The 22,489-nt window shown below is 31.1% G+C and overlaps 1 protein-coding gene across 1 annotated transcript; it reads right to left on the bottom strand.

Moving 5' to 3' along the window:
* Positions 1-6,922: 6,922 nt before the first annotated feature.
* LOC143076026 (uncharacterized) lies at positions 6,923-21,016 on the bottom strand. The gene is made up of 13 exons (XM_076251638.1): positions 20,009-21,016; positions 19,181-19,237; positions 18,196-18,257; positions 17,336-17,410; positions 16,486-16,560; positions 15,534-15,987; positions 15,140-15,240; positions 14,332-14,621; positions 12,901-13,157; positions 12,144-12,427; positions 11,073-11,268; positions 10,383-10,659; positions 6,923-9,430 (listed from the first exon to the last, which is right to left on the bottom strand). Exons 1-13 carry the CDS (start codon positions 20,427-20,429, stop codon positions 8,626-8,628), a joined length of 3,354 nt encoding a protein of 1,117 aa, XP_076107753.1. The 5' UTR covers positions 20,430-21,016; the 3' UTR covers positions 6,923-8,625.
* Between the last annotated feature and the right edge of the window lie 1,473 nt (positions 21,017-22,489).

The following is a 22,489-nucleotide window of genomic DNA, read 5'->3' as shown; positions in this document are numbered from 1 at the left end:
AAGGTTTGCTTGGTTAAGGACCGTACATGTATTAGTCTTATAACCTTAAAGAAATAGAAGGGGTTAAACTATTTAGATTTGTAGAACATAAAAAAGATGTGGTATGATTGGCACAATGAGACTGTCTATTAACAGTTGACAGGATGGAAAGTTGAAGCTATTACTACTTCTATATCAAGTAACCATGATTTAAATAGTGGCTATAATGAATAGAATAGAAATAAATCTAGTACTTGATCTTAAACTGGTCAGGTTATATGGCGTTGTCAGTTTATTTTCGATTGATGAGATTGACTGTCCCTTTGGTTTTTTTCCTCCATCCTTTCTAACTATGTAACAAATATGATATCAAATTAATGTCTTTGGCAAGCATGAAAGGGGGGGGGGGATGTGGAAAACTGAAAATTAGCGGTACAAAAAGGGGAAAATATGTGGGTATTTTTTCAGGCTTGACATCTGCAATCTTAGGACATAATACATTAGTCATATTAATATAATATTAGTCTAATTATCAATGCAAATTTCATATTTTCATATAGTGGGCTATATGTGGAGAGTTGTCTGATTGGCAATCGTACCACAGCTTGTTTTTTATCTATCTGTAGGAAGTTTAAATCTATTCACAGGTTAAAAAGAAGTTGCACTTTCGAAAAAATTAACAGACAGGTTGATTTCTTTACACTGCAGTATTATACCTAGATACCTATCATTCTTGCCTATAAAAAAACCTTCAAAATATATAACTATATAAAACGTACTGAAATATTTTACACTGGGTGCATTTCTTTAACCGAAATCTGTAACATGTTTCAGTACAATGTTTTGAAATCAGAAACATGATTTAAGGTAATATAAAAACAAATGTTTTATAAAACCAAAACATGTTTATGTTTCTTAAAACACATTTTTTCCTCCTGTTTTCTGTTTCTGAATAACAAAATGGCTGTCAATGTTTACATAGCCGTTGTAGCAGCTCATTTTTTCTAGAGCTGCAAAAGTCATTCTACAAATTTGATAAATGAAACGTATAGTACAAAACCTTTTCTACCTGCAGTGACAATGAACAGCCGAGAGGATGCAAATAGATGTAGTAGTTATGTTGAAGGAGTTGTTCCTAAATACAGTTTCAACGAATTTCGCCAGCATTTTCGAGTCACTAGAGGCACCTTTGAAGTTATACTAAGTTATATGGGTGGTTTGGATGCACATAAATTAAAATTCAAGGCTGTATTTTAAGTGATTTACCTAGAACAGGTTTTGAACAAACAAAGCTCTCAAAATTGGGACACCAATCTATCAACAAATTAAACAAATTTGGATTGATATCATTGATGGCATCTTTTCCAGAATCTGTTAGGTCATCAGTTATTTGTGAATAAACTTTGTTGCTTGTTGTTTTTTTTATATTACTGGTATATCAGCAGGTCCAACTTTCTGTTTAAATATTTGGGCATCTCTTTCGTTGGAGGCCACATAGGATTTAAGTGTTTGACCATCAATAAACTGGTGGTATCTTGCTAGTATTAATGTTGCTATTGGACCATGAACTCTCTCTAAATAGCCATGATCATCTGAAATGACCCAATAAAACTGATAAATTATACAGGGACTTTTTGTTTCATTTTTTTGCTGTCCTTGCCATGGAAATTTTGAAATATTATCATGATTATATTATTGCACATCTACAAATCAAAGTGTGACAGAAAGAATGACAGAAGGACAGACAAAAGTAATGATAGATAAAACTAAACAAAGATTTTCTTAACGTGTCGGGTAAAAATTGATCACCCCACTTGGTTAGTACCTATATCCGCTGCACCGATAATACACGGTGAAATAATATAAGATACATTGTAAACTAGAAAGTTTCTTTTGAGATATGACAATCATGTATGAGATGCCCTTTTCATTGTTCATAGTGATGGTGTTAATAATAATGACTTATGTTACGCATGTTTCGGTAACATGTTTTTGTTTCACTTAAAAACGGTGAAACATAAAATGATTCGGACACATATTTCGGATTCACGTAAAAGAAATGCGCCCCAGGATTACATGCAGACATAGAGAGTTGTGTAAAGGCTGGTTTATCAGTGTTTTCCCATTGCTGACATTCACCTATCACAAATTAACTTACATATGTACTAATGATTGTTGTCTGTGAGTTAATCCCCTCGGTTTAACAATGTACATGTCCATAACCTCTAATATTTGTTTTATTTAATTCTATAGTAATTACAAACCATTTGAATTTGGTTGTCCTCCAACTGTACCACTACCACAACTTATTTTAACTGAGGTGTCTGATGTGTCAAAACCACCCTCAATTCCTTCAAGCATTGTTTTCGTGAGGGTTCCTATAATCTAATTCAATAATAAAATTTTAAAACTTATAGTTAGATGAATCTTATACAATTTGCATACATGTACATTTTTTTTATGTACTTATTAGGGAGTAAGCTCATATGATTGGTCAATAAGGTACAAAAATCACTGTCATGTATCTTTCATCATCAAAACATACTAAATAAACAGTTGCACTGATACACCAGTATTGGACAATCATATGCATGATATAGAAATTGTTTCTTATAAGTAAAATTTCAAAAGAAAGCATAAAATATTGCCTTCAATTTGAATTGTTAAATTCCTGTAACTCTGAAACAACAAATAAATCAAAAGGGAGCTTCTTACATCATACCCACAATAATGTAAAGTTTCAAGGAAATACATTTAGGTATACTATAAGTAACTTGCAAATTGTGAAAACGTTTTTGAGGTATTGTCCGAAAAGTTGATGACGGATTGACAGAAAGACAATGGTATACCATAATTAGATTAGTCTTGTGGGCAATCATACCTAATCTCCTTATATATATATATATATATATGTGTGTACTCACATTTTTTTCCCCATGATTTTAATGTATTCTCTGATGGTGGTCCTCCTTCTGTTTTGTTCACTACCTGGAGTCTAGCAGACTCCTTCTTCTTTGCCAGGCTATGTATGTCCTGCCATTTTTTTTTTTATGTCAGCCACATCTCGTTTTATGGCCGAAGGGTTTACAGAGTAAACACTGGAAATCAATTCAAGATGTTGTTTAAAATGAAGAAAAAGCATGTTTCTTGTACTATCTAATATTTTATACATTATCATTTTTGACTATTAATAAAAAAGAAATTTAAATTGGGATTCTTCTCCAAGGTAAACAATATTACTGGGGTGATAGTGAGCAATGTAAGTAAAAAAGTAAATTTTATTAATTAAAGTTTTACTTAGTTTGAAACTGAAATACAAAGCTTCTTATCATAGTTCAACCGCTTATTGGAGAAATCATCATTCAAAAAATCGAAGATATGGGTAACTGTATAATATAGACTGATATGAGCAACTGTAATAAACGTTTAGAGAAGGATAACCGTAACTGTTGAGTTGTGTTGTTTCCGCTTCATTCATTATCTTCGATTTAATAGTTTGGACCATCAGTTTTTTTCGAAATAATCATCGGGATGCCAAGAAATAACTTACAATGTTATAACAATATTAGAAAAATTCCAGGGTTTATGATGTCTTCACACAAAATTCCTTTTGATGTTGGATGTGAAATAATTGATAACTTAGTCTTAAATGCATGTTTGTTGTTTTTTTAAATTTGTCTTTATTGGCCTTCAGTACTTGCAAATACTCTCAGATTTGCATAAATTTGGTGTCTGTTTGTTTAAGGGATGTACAAGTACCCTCCCACGTTGACTATGTTTGTGTAAAATTTATTTGTATTTATATCCACCATGTGAATTAAACCTTTTTAACTGATTTTTTAGTCTGCTCTTATGTTGTACTGTTACACCACTGTCCCATGTAAGGGGAATGTTGGACGCTAGCTAACATGTTTAACGTCGCCACATTCTGTATTTCCCTAGGCCTGACAAAATTCAGGAGCCTGTAATTAATTCAGTGGTTGACGTTTGTTGCTGTGGTACATTTTTGTTTTTCGTTATATATTTTTTGTGTACCTAAATAAGGCCATTAGTTGACTTGTTTGAATTGTGTTATATTTGTCAGATGATCTTGAACTTGTGGATGAGCCAGTAGTCGTAGATGATTAATGTAGTATATGTCAGTGAGACATCAAAGGACATTGAAGAGCCAGATGATAATATAGTTGGGGAACAACCAGAAGAGGATACACGGGCAATATTTTCCAACGTGATTTTAACATGGAATCACGTGATATTCACGTTGACAGTAAGTAATCTCATGGAGAAGATGTTTTTTTTTGTTCTTAATTGAATTATTGTAAAACATTTTTAAACCGTCTTTTTGATAATAAATGATTATCAGCTACCTTGTTTTCATATTTCATTCACATGCACGACATCATCCTGAATGTGTATGCAATAAATGCTGCTGGATGCTTGTCATCCATCAACTCTTATATAACTATCATTGCAATGTATTGTACTCCAAATTATATGTTCTGGTTGTATTCAGTGAAGACCCATTGGTGGCCCTAAGCTGTGTTCGTGCTTTTTGGTCAGATTGTTGTCTCTTTGACACATTCCTTTATTTCCATTCTCAAATATAAACAGTATAAATACCAATGGCACCACATGATAAAGTCAAATACATTTCAAATGTATGACATGTTTTAAAAAGAACTTGAATTTGTCATTGCAACAAATATATATAAAAAAAACAAATGTATATGAATCCACAATTCAAAATAGTCAAGCTATTTTTCAATTTAGATTCTGCAAGAGTTGTGTCCCTTTCAAGTTTTTAATGACCAATCTTTCAAATCACTAACTAAATCTGTTGGCGAATTAAATAAAAATGTTTGAGCTCAAAATTGACAAATGGTATAGTTTTCCCATTAAAAGACATGTGTTATAAAATAGAAGGAAAAAAAAACCAAACACTTTCCAGCATGACATTCAATGTATTTTAAATTAAGAGTATCAAAATATCTATCTCTCTAAGTGTTTATATTATCAAGTGTCTTCATCTGAAAAGAGAAATAAAGAAGTTCATTTATTATTTTAGTTTGTCCTTCAATTAGCCATTTATACAAATAACAGGTATTCAAATACATTTTTGCTTTATTTGTACTTAAATTAATGTACAAAAAAGCCATTAGTTACCCCCACTTCCATGATAAGCAAGCGGTAATATGAATATTAGTTTCCTAACCAGTTCAATTTGGGTTTTCTTTGCCGTAGATTGAATAATTTAGATTTAAATAACTAAAATGTATGTTAACAATTTCTTTATAGCCACCTTTTTTATATCTTTTTTTCATTGGTCAAAATCTGTAATATTTAAAAAAAAAAAAAAACAAAAAAAAAACATAACTTGTAAACTTTATAACTATGTTTAAACTATATAACTTAATTTGAAAGAATACCTTGAATAGTCCATTTGCCCATTACCGATTTGATTCTGTTATTACACACTTTTAAACAAATTACTTCCCTTTGTCAATCTTAGACTCGGGTTTCGTACTTTATTTGGCCTTTTTAACTTTATTTGATTCGAGCGTCACTGATGAGTATTTTGTAGACGAAACGCGCGTCTGGCGTATTTAAAAAAATTGGTCCTGGTATCTATGATGAGTTTATCTATACCGGACAATAGTGGCTTTTGCCAATGCAAAGTATGATGAAATGAAAATGATGTATCGCGGTTTAACTAATTTTTATGCTTAGTTATGCCAATTTGGCCCGGTATCTCACAATCCTCCTCTCTTCCCGGTCTTTGAGGGGGAGGTCTTTTTGGGGCTCTTGGTTACTAGTATAAAGATTTTGATAATCTTTGAAATCTTTTAAAAAAAACTTGCTCCTTACTGCTCAGTTGGCATTTTTCATAGCAGTTTTCTTTCATGTGCGAAACATCTCTACAAAACAAATAACAAATGTTAAAGTCAAAGTTTAAACAAAGTGTTGTAAATATTGTACCATCTCTTTTGATATGCATGATGACTTATACATGAACTCTTTTTTCACAATAAATCTTGCAAATAAAAATACAAATTAATCGTGATCATTTGTTTGTGAAGAGATTCCCAGGTTTGTGACTTTCAGTGTACAAGCTGTTAAATTTTGCACTATCAATAATTTGTACAAAGTATTTTTGTTCTGAAAATCTGCATGTATTACTAAATAAAACAGTAGGTTGTAAGTGAAGAGTAATATTTAACATAAATTTACCTAGAACTCACATACCTAACTAATGCTTGGTACTACCAAGTATCAAATGCCTAAATGAAACTTAATCTACCTGTAATTTTTTTCCTATTTCATCACATCAAAGATTACTTTCTTTAATAAAAGGAAAAGTTGTTACATTGATCTAGTTTGACTGTGAACATAATCATTTATGTTCAATATAAGTAATTTATATCATTGATCAGATAATGAGATTTTATTTAGGATATACAATTCACTGTACTATATTATACACTCGGATAAAGGATGTTTATGCTGCAATCATCCTAATTTTTTTTTTAAATATCAGTTTTTACTCATCTACTTTCGTTAAATCATAAAAAAATATTTCACTCAGTCAGTACTGTTAATGTGAAAATATGAAAGCTAATTTATGGTTGTGTATTGAAGCCGAAGGTTATTGATTGTGACCTTTGTGAATAATCAACAAAGAAGAATGGTTAATCAGGTACACAGCTTCTTTTGCAGAGGTACTATTTCTGTACCAAAAATCTGTAGTACTGGAAATTTACTTTTAATATTCAGTACTATTCTGTAACTTAATAACTACTGTTATATTCAGGTACCTGTATTTTACAGTACTTGATTTGTACCTAAGATTTAAGTACCAGTCCACCTAATAATCATGCAGAGGGTGATTTATCTCAAATCATAAATCAATGAAATTTTTGTTTAAAATGATACAAAACAACAAACATTTGAGTATTTGATCACTGCATACTTTATTTTATACTTTGTTGTCGAGCTAAACAAGTTCCATAGCAACACGTATTTTACAGCTGAAAATAGTAGGAATTTGAAAGTAATTGACTCATGTATACATCACTAAAAAAAAGTATGAAATGGAATTATAATATTCATGTAGTAAAGGATATCTACACTTGAGCAAGTGGATTTTAAGATTTGGCATCAACAGTAACATTCAAATATTTCTAACACCTTGGTTACCAAGCATGTTTTTCCTTAGCAACCACTTCCTAGAAAATTTGAAAAACATACATAAATGTACTACAAAAATTTCAATATTATCCTTAATGATAATACAAGTTTATTATTATGTATAAACAGCTTAGAAACAATATATTTACCCCACAAAAATTCACCAGGTGCACATACATAAATTTCTCCAGAAATTAGCGTGGAAAATTTTATATTTTTTCAAAATGCACATTTTAGGTCATTTTTTTAATTTTTTTTTTTGACTTGAAAAGAGTTTTTTCTATTTAAAATTGACAGAATTCTATCAAATGGCCTCTTTTTACAAATTTAAAGATCATTTTGAGCTATTTATAGGTTTATGGCGTAGTTGGAATAAATTTTGATGATTTTTACCTATAGGGTATTTGGATATATCGGTACCTAAGGGGGGCCCGCTGACTGACCCAAGAGGGGGCCCGCTCCAGTCATGCTTCAATGATTCCCTAGATAATCAAACAAATTTTCCCCTTGAAAGGGGGGCCCAGCCCCCCCCCCCTGGATCCGCCTATGTATTAGAAATTGTGGGCCATCTTGAGCAATGAACACAAGCAAAATTCTCAAAAATAGAAGTTTTCCATAATTTTGTTCCAAATAACTTCCACTTAATGATTTCATTTTTAGTTATCAGGTTCAGTGTCAAGTTATAGATAAAGTTTGAGTCTGATGTTGATACATTTTATTTTTAGAATACCAAATCTTACCGAAATATTATTTTCCTGACATTTACTCCCAGGTCTTAATTTTGTTTATAAACATTTTGTATGCAAGTTAAAGATCACATATTACAGTTTAAGGTTGAATTTGTCGATATAATGTGTACAAACTGTATTGGAGTTATGTCCCTTTGGAAATGATTAAATTCCTCGAAATACATGTTTCCATTCATGCTTTAACTAAATTCAACTTATTTAATGTTAAAATAGCGAGCATTTTGTTAACTGAATCACAAAATGTTTGGTAAGCACTCAGATTATTAATAAACAATATTCACAGAAAATGTCAGAACAAACCTATGAGCTATATTCAACGCACATTAACATTAACTGTTATTTTCCTGTGGGTATAGTAAAAGATACCAAAATATCAGTTTTCCAGAATTTTTACAGCATGTCAATTTTGCAATTTAAATTTTAGAGGTCTGAGTGAAAACTCAAGTTTCATTAATCAAATAAGCCTCAGGAGATAAATGGCCATAACAATAAGGAATATTGTTTTTCTTATGCATATCTTGTAAAAATTTATTTATGAGTTTGAAGAAAATTAAGTAAAAAAGTTAAACTTTTTGTTTGAAAAGGTGATATCTTAAGAGAAAAAAATCTGTTTAGCAGAACTAGATTGAGAACTATGGTGCTTTCCTTTTGTTGTTTAGTAAATAACTATCACACATTATCAGTTGTAAATAAATGTACATATTTATGCAAATCATGAATTTAAAACATCCATAGCCTCCATAGCGTCAATCAAATTAAGGGCCGGCTCCAAATCTTCATCGTCAAGTGTTTGTTGTGGTCTTGTATTTCTGGTCATAACACACAGACGAGAGAAAAAAGAAGCAATTTGGCTTGGTTGAAGGCATTCATCCGGTTGAAACATTTTGTTTCCATTTTCATCTCTACAAACACGCATGTTTCTAGAGACATCGTCTGCATTGGATTTCCTACCACTTTGTTCACCAGCGTTGAAAATCGCTCTTAGGTAAGTTTTAACATTTTCTGTGAATCTCTGATTTTTTCTATCCTTCTTTATTGCCCAACCCATATCAGAAGATGGTGAACCTGGAGTCAGTTTTGAATCTCTGGACACTGTAGCATGTTCTGCAATGTTCAAGCAGGACTCTTTCCATTTTATTTTGATGTTGTCATAAGTGGAAATTCTATTTAACTTAATTTGGTGGTTTCCCAGTAGTATGTGGGACTCAAGACCAGAGTAAGTCTGGAACACTCTTGAGCAACAAGGTTCTATACATGTGAATATACTATTGGATAATGGTTGCATGGTCTCATTGTGGTTGCTGTCAACAGGTAATTCCACAGCAATAGTATCAGTAACCAAATCATGGGCTTTGAAAGTAATGCTGCCTGCTTCCTTTTTTGGTACAACAAAGTCAGAAATGACAACGATTTCTGTTGCAGACAGTGGGGAAGGACAGATCTTTTTCAATTGCTCTTCTGACATCACATTCCCACAACCAACTCCAAAAGCTTTAAATGCAATGATCTGCTTTTCTCTGAAAAATTAAAAATAACTTGTGATTACAAATCATACTAATTTAATTTTCAAAAAAAGTATAATATTTTTCTAATATATAACAATGAACTTCATTTGAAAACAATAGATATATCTGTATGTTTTTAGTTAACATGAAATGCCAAGTATTCGATGAGTATGGCAAAGCCAGAATTAATCATATATCAAAATTGTTTAGCTGATTTTGAACAGCAAATCCTTGTCCATTCATCTGTGGCAAACATGATGTTATATTATTTTGTTCATTCTTTTTATGTCCCTGTTGAGGTTGACTTTCCTCCTTAAAATAATTGAATATAATATCAATAAGTTTTTCAAGTATACTAATGTAATATTCTAATAAAAAAAATGATAATTTTCATAGGATTTGGACAAATATTTTGAAGGGGTAAATTCTAGCTCATATCTAAGAAAGCATAAATTTTGACAAAAACAATTTTTTTTATGTGTAAATTTTCTAAAAAATAAACATGAAAGTCACATTTTTTCAATTTTCATCTAAAAATAATTTAATTTAATTTTCGATGTAACACTTCTTCTGATTGGCTGACATTGTTTTGTTTATCAAATCATAGACATAATATTGTAACGTGACAGAAAAAACATAACAGTCATTCCTTAAATAAATATGATTAATATTTCAGTTATATCTTTAAAGGAAGTTTGAAATTTTATCCCCTCCTCAGGGAAATATTTCACTATGAAATTCTGTCAATGAATTATTTTTTTATCTCAAATTATTACAAACTGTACCCAAACATGATGCATTCAATCTTTAGATTTAGAGCTGAGCATATATACATTTGAATTTAATAATTGAAAGAAATATTTTATTTAATGAAGCTAATTCCAAATTTGGATATATAATTTGTATAAATTTTGGTGTAGTCAGTAAAAAGAGACATTAACAAAATAAAGTGCATTCTATTTACCGTAACTCTATATTTGAGATCTTTGATATTCCTTTCCATGTATTCTTGATCTTATTGGCTTCTCCAGCTACTTGGGAATTTATCTGGACGTGTGCAGATTGACAGCCCATTACACCACCCAAAGAATCTATGGCGTTCTTCATATCGCCTGCTGTTTTAACATTATTCCCAGAAGAAACATATTGACGAATCTTACATCTTAGATGGGCAATCTTGGCATCACAATAGGATTTACCATCCTGCGCCTCACTAAAGTCATATCTCTTTATGGTGATTCCTAAAACAAATATGTCCTTTTTTAAAACAACTGTTCTATCAATAATTATTATAGGATTCTTTGATTTTTTTAAATGAATTTATTGGTGTATATAAACTTGATCAAGTCATACAAATATTTGGTCTTTTGTAAATAGTTGTCTCATTGGCAATCATACCACATCTTCTTTTTTATAATAAGTCTGAAGAACTTGTTTTTAAGTGTAGACTTAGTCCAGTTAATACACAAATAAATTATGTTTTTTGTATTTCAATAGAAGCAGTAATTTTCTGAACATTGCTATACAAATGTATACTTGACAACATATGTAATTAGTAAGAACAATAGTTTGAAGAATGATCTACATTTCCTTAAAATTCTACAGAAATACAAAAATATATTGTCATTCAATAGAATATATATGCATATCATACCAGTTCTTTCTGAAATCCCATCAAGGGATAACAATGTGTTTCCACAATGATAACAGCCTGCATTATCACTTCTGAGGTAAGCTGTTGTAATACAGGGGAGTTGTTTCATCACTGTTCTTAATGTGTGTTCCAACACAGACACAACAGCAAACCAATCTTGCTTCACCTGGTCAAAGATATGGGTATAGGTCCTATGCTGTAAAATTAAAAGAAAATTAAACAATTTTACTCCATCTCTCATAAGAGTTACACAAATTTTGGACTCACACAATAGTCTTGCCAAAAACTTTATGTACAAAAGTCTTAAGCCTGTAATATTTACCAAAATATATAATTTGATGAGGATGTAAACATTAAAAAAGAATTTCTATCTATTGATAATGAGAACTTTACCTATTATATCTATATCTCAAATATTTCTGATATAACAATACTTTTGATAATAATGAAAAACTAAACCCTATAAGGAAAAGTTTTCTATGAATCTGCATTAAAAATGAATCATGAATAAAGGTCATGGTCAGCATTAAGGTGCCTGACTGACAGGGTCATACAATAATTAAGCTACATAGAGATCCAATTGTATTTTTCTAGGCGAACTTGTATAGTCTTGAATAGATGAAAAGTCTCTGAAATGTACAGCTTTCCAGTTTCAAAAGTAACCTTGTAACAAGAAACGTAGTTGCAATGACTAGAAATAAAAAAAAATGATATACCAGCTTCTTATAATTCACATTCATGAAGTATAATGCATATACTTGTAGGTGTAATTTTCAGTTTCTTGTGTATAATTTGCAGTTTAGTATGTCGTTCATTATCACTGAACTAGTATATATATATTTGTGTAGCAAGCTGAAGGACGCCTCCAGATGCGGGAATTTCTTGCTGCATTGAATACCTATTGGTGACTTTCTGCTGTTGACTGTTTTATGGTCAGGTTGTGGTCTCTTTGAAAAATTCCCCATTTCCATTTTCAATTTTATTTATTCAGGTGATTTCAAGACTTTTTTTTTAATTGTACCTTGTAATAAAGTAACTGATAACATCATCTATGAAAAGCAATGTTAGTACCTTCAAATTTGATTCATCATCTTTGAAAATGCACACACACACATGCCAATTTATGCCTTTTTGTGCATACCAGTCAGACTGTTTTTCCCTAAATGACAAGGGCAGGAATTTCATCGCCCAGTCCATTATAATAAAAACTTCTTCTTTCTTCAAACTGCCTAGAAGAGCTTGTCTACATCTATCTTGATTGGCACAACGAACCAAGTGCTGCTTCCAAGACAAGATATTGCTTTCTCCTACTTCAATATCCTGAAGAAGTTCAGACTTAAGTTCCACTGGAATATCTGCATATGATAAAAGCAATAGATTAGATATTGATTATTATTTGTATTGAATTTGAAAAATTCAATGAACATTAATAAAATACTATGACATGTACATTTAATGAAATAATGTTAGAGAATATTTATTTTCTAATTATTATAAGACATGTATATATAGTGAACAATGACCTTAAAAATATTCACCAAAATAAGTTTAATATTTATAAACTGTAAAGAAACCTTTATAAATCAGTTAAGTTTTTGTTCATTAATTGTTTCAAATGTTTTATGTTGAGGCCTTTTATAGCCAATTATATGATGTGGGTTTTTTTTCTCATTGTTAAAGACCGTATTATTGCCCATTTATTGCTAACACCCATTTCATTTGAACTTTTATGGATAATTATTTTATTTGCAATCATACCACTTCTCCTTATTATTATACAGTACAAAACAAATTAAGCAAACCTGCAATACAGTAAGATAAAACTTACCTTTCTCTTCAGATGTAACTCTTTTGAGATTGATTATAGACCTGGAGAACAGCTCACATCTATCACAAACCATGTTATGACTGTGGGTACATTTATTTTGAAGTGTTTGATCTTTTGGATCAGACAATGCGAACATAATGCAGTGGTCAGGGCACTGGTCAGCTAATGATGTATGCAGTTTAAAGTCAGTTTTTATATATAGTTTAAATAAATGGAGATCTTGCTCAGTCTTCTCTAAATCATTGTGTACTTCAGGGCTAAAATACAAACAAACAAAAATAGCTGCAATAAGTTTTTAAAGTGAACTAAGGTAAAGCTTCTATGAATTTTCATTTAATCTACAACATGTGCAAAATTAAACAAGTGAAACTGTGAATTACTGCTCACTGACAATACACCTGCCTCAAGTGGATAATTTTTATAGTGTTAAAATATGTAAGTGTGCGGTGATCTGGAAGTTGTTAAGTGATGAAATTGAAAATGCATCATGCAATAAAGCTGACTTATAGAAACCAAATTTCAGAAATCCTTGTATTGTAGTTCCTGAGAAAAAATTTACGCAAAATTTCAATATGGTTATCATGAGTAAATTGATAAAGGTTTCCAGAAAATTCATTTTGCAACACTTAAATCAAGCTCATAAATTGACAGATTAAATCAAATTAAGAGATAACTATATTGTATTTGAATCTTTATGAACGTCCATCAGCAGTTTTACTGTCGCAAATTTAGTTTACCTGGCGACACGTAGAGGAAACAGGTAAACGGTATTTGCCGCCACAGTAAAAGTACCAATGGATGTCCGAAAAGCTTCAAATACAATACAGTTGTCTCTTTTCTAATGCTAAACAAGTTTATAATTAATTTCAATCATTATTTCAGTGTAAAATCTTCATTTAAGAAAATTCCACAAAAAGATGTTATCTTCTTTGGTGCCAACAATAGATGACATCATACATGTAGGTATGCTTCCGGGGACAAACATAAACACTGGGCGTTTTCAGGCTGCTGCTTCAGAATGTAATACAATTTGATAAAAAGAGGATTTTTAGGTGCAACATGCAAGTTTTATGGCTTATTATTGTAGAACTTACATGTCAATACATTCAACAATTCAAAATGTCGGCTTCCTTAGTTACAGACAAGGAGATAGAGAATTTTACGCTAACTGTCTTCCAACCATAACCATTGATACACAATAATTGCATTCAAATTGGCAATTTATTACAGGTACAGCTAGCTGTATGCAATGTGTAGTTGCTAATCATTTATAGATCAATTGTATACAGATTTTCAATTTTTAGTACTGTAAATTGCTACCTGGCTGTCTCTTTGGCAAAATACAACAGTAGTGACATTTTTAAAGAGAATAACGATTAAACTTGACTATTCCTGAGCTTTTATTTTCCATCTATAGAAATAAGAACTTACTCAGTTAAGTAAAGTTTAAGCTGCTTTTTAACTTCATCTAAAGTGTCAAAAGCTGTGGATCCATCAGTGGCAATATTATCTAGGCCTCTCAAACTTGTTCTTTTGGAAGCTGGACAAACCCTCAAAATTTCAAAAAGAGACGATCTAGATAGTGGATCAACATCTGCTTCTTTACAAAAGGCTTGGTACATGTGGACCAAGTTGGCATGGCAAACAGTTCGAACCACTTCTGGTATTAAAATCTTTTCTCCAGTATTCAGTTTCATCTCTTTGGTTCCATATGAGCTGACCTAACAATCAATACAATTAAAAATATACTAGAATTTCATTATGATATATCATGCCAAATTTAGTCCACCCTCCTTGGTGGTATCTAAATGACACAAAGATAATTACATCTTCACTGTTTGTTATTTCAATAATTTCACAGGGAGTCTTTCAGCTATTTGATCATATTGTTAAGTGTGAGAAATGCATGGTATCTAGTTTCATTAACAACATTGGGTGTTAATATACATAACTTACACTGATCTATAGTTATGCCCCTTTACAAATAAAAAAAACTGCTGAATTGTCAGTTTCTGCTCTCTGGCTTCAGTTTGCCTCAACCGAATGTTATACACAATACTTATTACCACAAAACTCAGATCCAGTACAAATTTTGGTAGGTTCACTTTCACCGATCTTCAGTTATATCCCTTTATAACTTTATGTGACATGAATGTATCAACTGTGTCCGATATTAAAGACCATCAATCTTAGACAGGACAAAAATGTTACACAAGATGGCATTAAATGTTATATATACCTGATGAAATAGAGGATTGAAGAAGAAATCCAAAGCATGAGCAACCTTCCACTGTGGTAGTCTTTGACGGTTTTGCTTAATTTGTTTTGGAACTTGTGAACCTGAAACAGAAATAGTATGTAAATATTTAAACAAAATCACAGCAGCTGTCATAAATACAGCCTCTTTATAACTAATGAAATCAATATAAAAAGAAGTTCTTCTGGTTACTAGTTACTATAAACCATGGATTCATTCTTTTGCCAAGTGCAGAATTTTAACTGACAACCTCAGTTTTAAAAGCATTGCGATACAGTATTTTTATTACTTAGACCATTTGGCCATAAACTCCTATCTCTTTTTATATCTAAGAAATTTGTCTTATATACTTATAAGCTATAGGTTTATATAATACCTTCTCCATGCACTGAAGCATGTAGACGTGCCTGGTCTATACCATAAACAGTCAAGCCTGGAATCATTTCCTGTAGTTGTTTCTTGGTGTAATCTTTTGCCAACATTGACAACATCTGTTTTTTCATGTGGCAATCATTGGTATTCTCATACAATTTTACAATTGTGTTTGTTAAATCAGGGACTGGTGAATGCTGTTTCTCCATCTTTATCAACTCCGTTAGCTCACTTGCTTGACCTGGAGCTAAACAATCCATCAATGCTTCAATGGCAGTTGTAGCTTTACGTTTAAGCATACGTTTTGATGAAGGATGTAATGAGGCTATATCTGTTCTGACTTGATATTTCAATGGACTCATCTTACCATTAGACAATAACGACAGGGCAGTGTTGACATCATCTAGAAGAATGTCCCCTTTCTTTTCATCTGTACTCCAGCTAGAAGTTTGAGATAACTATATGAAGAAAAAAGTTACAAAGAACATTTAGTTAACTTTTATGAGTAAGCTAACATGTACAATCTGCTTATAGTAAATATGTTTAATTAACATGACCACAAAATCAATAAGGAGTTTCCTCTTTCAACCTGATCACACACATGCCATGTTAGGTTTCAGTCCAATATGGAATGTCTTAATAATATCCTGAAAGCATTTTATTATAAAAACTACTATTGTTTCTTTTTAGAAATTTGACCTTGATTGACCTTTATACGTATTGCTTTTTTATTTTATTCAACAAAACATACAATTTTATATATGTTATATAATCTATCTGAAAAGTAACCTTGAAACGTTTTTTTGAACAAGTAACTCTGACCTTGAACTCTGATGTATTCACTTTAAATGAATTTGAATCTTCATCTTCTTATATTAATATATTTTCAAATGACTTTTATTTAATGGTATGAAAATCAAATACAATTCTTTTATTTTATCAAATGTATTACTTACATCTTGACTGAAGGTCATGGAGTCAGTTTCGGCTGTACTGGGCTGTGTTTCTGTCTTTGCAATGAAGTCATCATCCTATAAAAAAATGTTCCGTAAAAAAAAATAACAGTTATACATAACATCATAGATCAATTGATATTTGCTTGCTAAATATCTAGAGGACAATAGCTCTTGTATATTCAGGATGAGACAAATATATATAACCTTGATCTTGACCTCAAATTAGTTATGTTAAATCAGTATGGATTTTTATTTAGGGATAATAATTGCCATTGTTTGTTAAACATATTTTTATACTGTGTTTGAAATATGCCGTTTAGATATGTATTTCATGGCAGGATCTAATAGGAAGTCAATTCTATCAACTTTATCAAATTTTATAAATGCATTTTTGATTTGGGCTTTTTTAAAACCAGCTTTCATAATCAGTAATTGCAGGTAGTTTTGTATGGCGATTTGTAACCATTGTTTCAATGTTTTTTACTTTTGGGCATTGCATAGATCATACCATTTATTTTTGACAGTTTTTTTTTTATATGTTTGGCTGTCACACCATTGTCCTAGATTAACATATATTAAATATGTCACCTTCTTTAATGTCTGTCTTAAATAATGGTTATTGTTCATTGATCCCTGTTATATTCATTTCATCTTGAATTGTTATGATATAAATCTCACTTTCTTAATTGAAATTTCTTATTTTTCATATGAGGGTCTTTATAGCTATTTTTATGGTATGTTTTTTTTTCATTGTTGAAGGCTGTACAATTGCTGACATCATTTTCATTGGATTTTGGCTGGATAGTTGTTTCATTTGCAAACAATCTCCTCTCCTTACTTTTGTACTTACATCTTGACTGAATGTCAGGAAATCAGTATCAGCTGTACTGGGTTGTGTATCTGTCTTTGCAGAAGATTCACCATCCTGTAAAATAATGCTATAATTAACAAATAATCCTTAATAATATGTTGATGTTGTTTGGGACGAGAAAAAATTTAAGAATAAAAAATGAAGTCAATACCATTATTTACTTACTTTCTGACAAGGGTTAATGCCTTTTGTCAAAGTATTTAGAACAAGTTTTTCAATATTTTTTTTTACACTTTTGGACTTTAATGGATATTAACATATACTGTGAAAGTACTTTTCCTCGTGGGGAACCAACTATCTTGGTTTTTGTGGTTGACTTTTTCCACAAATTTATGTGTTCAACGAAATAAAACAACTATTTTCCAAATTAAGACATGGAACAAATCTCGATCCCCATGTTCGTTTGACTACTGATATGATGCAAAGAATGTGTATATTGAATATATCGCCAAATCAAAGAAAACTATATTTACAATATTATAGTCACTGGGCAAACGCACTATGAACAAAAGACAGGATTAATACCAATTCAATCTTAAAAACCTAAACTGTACAATTTTTTATCTTAGTTATTATAAAAATATATTTAATCAATGAAAGTCAGATTTCCGATATTGATATGCTATGATAAAGTGTTCATTTAATATTCTCATAATAATAAAATGATAATTTCATGCTGGACTTGCTTTTGATAAGAGTTATTTTACATGCGGGTAGAAAGTATTGTCTGTGTTTCAAATTTTGCTGATTTGCAATAAAATTGTCATAGAATTTTTTTAAAGTTACCTTTATACAGTTTAAGAAGTGTATAAGTTGGAGCATAGACATATTTTACTTACAATATTCATTATGCTTAAACAGCTAGATGTTTCTGTCTTTTCTTCCTCTGTTGTGTCCAAATCTGAATGCATATAAAAATAAATGAGAAATATTTTATCTCAAAGTAAATGTTAAAGTAAATACAAAATTGGTATTACACAATAGCAACATACAAAATGAATAACAATATAAAACATCTCTATTCATTTTGTTAATCAAATAATTTAGGCATCATATGTTGTTCAGCAGTTGCTATTAGTCTTTTTTAAATGCATTTTAAAAATTAATTTGCATATATATATATATATGTGTAGTGCAATTTTTATTCAGAAATCTGCTTGATACCATTGGTTGAATGGCTGTATTAAAATACTTGTTTTAACATTTTTCAAAACTCTCTGAAAGGTTCAACATGTAAAAAATGCCTTGAAAATGAGATTAAATTCCAATAAAACTTACATGACTTATGTACAAAAATTTTAAGCAGTGTGGTTATCATCTAAATTCAAATTGCAAATAATATGTTGCCTCATTGGCACACATACCACATCTTCCTCAGTCTACATTGTTAGCCATTAGTTCGATGCCACAGACTAGTAAAATTTCATACGGACTAGTAAGTTTTTGCAAAACTTTGTTTGGCCTAATAAGAAAAATGTCAGAATATTATGATTAGTCTAAGGACTAGTAGTTGAAAAAGTTTTTTGGTGCAGACTGCAGTTCCTATATCTGTTTCAAGCATGTATGTGAATCATTCCGAGTCTAAATAAATAATAACAATAGGTGTATCTCCAACCTCCCCCTTTTGTGGATTATTTTTTGTTAATTATATAGGAAATCACTGAATCATCAATGAAGTGGGCCTCCTCTTTTGGGAAGTCAGAGGTTCTCTTATAAATAATTATGGATCTGCCACAGCTACCAATTTGAAACAAAATCTTTATAATCTTTAAGATTTTCAACAAAATCTACAAATATATCTGTGAATTTAATATAATTAATTACCTTTTGTATCCTCAATTGTTGAAGGAGCTACTTTTTTGCTGCAACTTCTGCATAATCCTGGAATATAATATTTCAAAATAATGCAAATTACAAACAAGTTTACAAGTTTAATATAATCTAAAGGTTCTTTTGTAAAATTCTGTTGATTCTACTATGTTTGATTTTAACCTCAATGTAACATGAATCAATTCTAAGTACCAGTAATGTGCTTTCATAAAGGGTCATATTTGAGTAGCAAGAGTGTGCTTTCATCATGTTCATAAAAATGGTCATATTGGAGTACCAACAATGTGCTTTCTTTCAAAGGTTACTGTAGTATCTGGTTTTTTTTTATCATTAATCATGTCCAACCATTTATCATGTTCATACCATGATACCTAACTATAAGGTTTGAGTTGATCTCCTTGTTAAAGGCTGCACAGAGACATATGATTGATTACTACCACTTTAATTTGAAGATAGTTGTCTCATCATGCTCACATGCAATCATATCATATCTTCTCATGAATTATTTATACAGTTATATATACATGTACTGTGAAGTAAAAATAAATGTAAACTTCAGGAAATAAACCTTAGTTTGATCATTTTATGTTGAATGTGAAATTACTGTACTGCAGCACTTAATTCTGGTCAGTTCATAGTCACAATTTTCAAAGCAAAATAATGAGGAATATAACCTTGTATATCCATATTATTATTAATTTAATTATTATCTCTGAAAATTGAATTTTAAGGAAGTACCAAATTTAAACAATATACTATTCTTTACTAGGTTAGAAGGGAAATGCAATACACTAAATAAATCTAAAATCTAAGTTAACTTACCTGTACCTACTGGAAGAAGGACACCAAAAGATTGCAAAACATCCCGACTTTCTTGAACTGTTATACCTCTGTATGCTTTACCATTACCAGAATGAGATGGGTGGCTGCATGTTTTATTTTGTTTAAAGTATATTCCCAGTTTGTAACGATGATGTGGACACACTGTAACATCCCTGTACAAACGATCATCAAATAGGCCGACTCTATACAAAATAAGTTGACCTTCTGTCATAGGTTCACCCAAACTAAAATGCCGGTAAGAGCCTCCTGTTGCAACCCCAACACTCTTTAGGTGACTAGTCACGTCCTTAAAACAACACTTAATTTTGATTGCATCATGTTCATGTGGAAATAAATAATAACATCCACACTCATCAGTTCGAAAAGCTGAAATTCCACATCTGAGTGTGTCGTCTGCCATTTTCAAGGCAAAAGTGAAAGTAGGGAAATCCCGCAGAAAATAAACAAAATTTCATAAAAATTAATAAATTATAGGAATTTAATGTTTAATCATATATTTCCACTCTGAAAAATATTGTTATTTAAATTGAAGTTAACTATACCTTAAATTAATTTTTTAAATAACCTCAACCTTGAAATAATTTTGTTTGTTTGGATAAGTTGGAGTTAGCTCCCTTAGTCCAATTTTGAATTCATAACAACATTTGACCAGTTTATTTTTAAATAGGACATATGTGCATCTGGTGAAATTTAGAAGTTGTAAACTATACTATTCAATCTTCCATTTGACATCATTGTGTATGAAAAATGTTCAGGGATATTTTGTTTAAATGGGTCACTTATTTCAATACAATGATAGAGGAATCAGTCTCAGAGGGGGGATCTAATTCTTTAGTTTTAAGAGGGAAACCATGGATGTAACTAAAAAAAAAATTGCACAAGGTTTCCTGCTTACATGATGATTTAATCACTGAAGTTTAAGCAAAAATCAATTATTTTGATAAATCACTTTTACACAGCACTCTGCATGATTCTTAGGTGGACAGGTACTTAAGTACTACAGATATTAGCTTGCACAGTTACATTTTCAGAATTTGAAAGTTGCTTATTTCAAATCTCATAAAGTTATGATGTTCAAACATGGAATACTGTGATCATAATTTGGTATTATTTTTGAACCAATATTTTAAGAACAAATCAAGTACTGGAAAATAAAAGTACCTAAATATTACAATAATTCTAAAGTAAAGAAATAGTACTAAATATTAAAAGTAAATTTCCAGTACTAGATTTTCAGTACAGAAATAGTACATATGAAAAGTAGTTGTGTAAGCATGTGTTTAAAATGTACAATAGGATAGATATACATTAAATTCGATGACTGAGAGAGATGTTTACGCTTGTGGACTGTCTCTGCCAATTTGGTTTTCCCCTTCACCCTTGTGTACTTGTGATTAACTGTTTTTTGCGAGAAAGGTTATGCTGAGATACCTGCATACATGAAAAACTTGTCAGCGAATTGTTAGCTGGAGGCAAACAATTCACAAAAAAATGTTTTTTCTTCTTAAGGAGTAGTCCAGTAAGACCTTTTTTGGCCCCAAAATATAGCGGATGTAAATAGTTATCAAAGGTACCAGGATTATAATTAAGTACGCCAAATACGGCTAAGGTAATCAATGCCTGGTACCCTCGGGGACGAAACTTCCACTAGCAGTGACATTATTTATTGGAAAGTAGAATGCTTCTGCTACATAAATAAGGGCTGTTTTTGACAATACAATAAAATTGAGAAAGGAAATGGGGAATGTGTCAAAGCGACAACAACCCGACCATAGAGCAGACATCAGCCGAAGGCCACCTTCAATGTAGGGAGAATTCCCGCACCCGTAGGTGTCCTTCAGCTGGCTCCTAAAAAATATGTATACTAGTACAGTGATAATGAACGTCATACTAAACTCCGAATTATACACAAGAAACTAAAATTAACAATCATACAAGACTAACAAAGGCCAGAGGCTCCTGACTTGGGACAGGCGCAAAATTGGGGCGGGGTTAAACATGTTTATGAGATGTCAACCCTCCCCTATACCTCTAGCCAATGTAGAAAATTAAACGCATAACAATACGCACATTAAAATTCAATTCAAGAGAAGTCCGAGTAGTATGTTAAAAAAAGAACTAATCAAGAAATCCTAACAGACTGATAAAAACTTGTACACAATGGTTATTACCACAAAATACAGATCAAGTTTGATTTTCTAAAGTTATGCCCCTTGACAAATGAAAAAATACTGACTTTTTCGTTTCTGTTCTCTACATTAAATTTGCAAAAAAATTCAAAAGTGTCCTAATAACATTAACGGTACCAATTTTGCTGCACCAGATGCGCATTTTGACAAATAATGTCTCTTCAGTAATAAAAACAACTGTACCAATTTTCCCGCACCAGATGCGCACCTCGACAACACACGTCTCTCCAGCGATGCTCGTAACCAAAATATTCGAAACCCAAAGCTCACA

The sequence above is a fragment of the Mytilus galloprovincialis genome, chromosome 5 (assembly GCF_965363235.1).
Source record: "Mytilus galloprovincialis chromosome 5, xbMytGall1.hap1.1, whole genome shotgun sequence".
Taxonomy (NCBI): domain Eukaryota; kingdom Metazoa; phylum Mollusca; class Bivalvia; order Mytilida; family Mytilidae; genus Mytilus; species Mytilus galloprovincialis.
The sequence above is the reverse complement of the archived record's forward strand: the minus strand, read 5'-3'. Positions and strand labels throughout refer to the sequence as shown.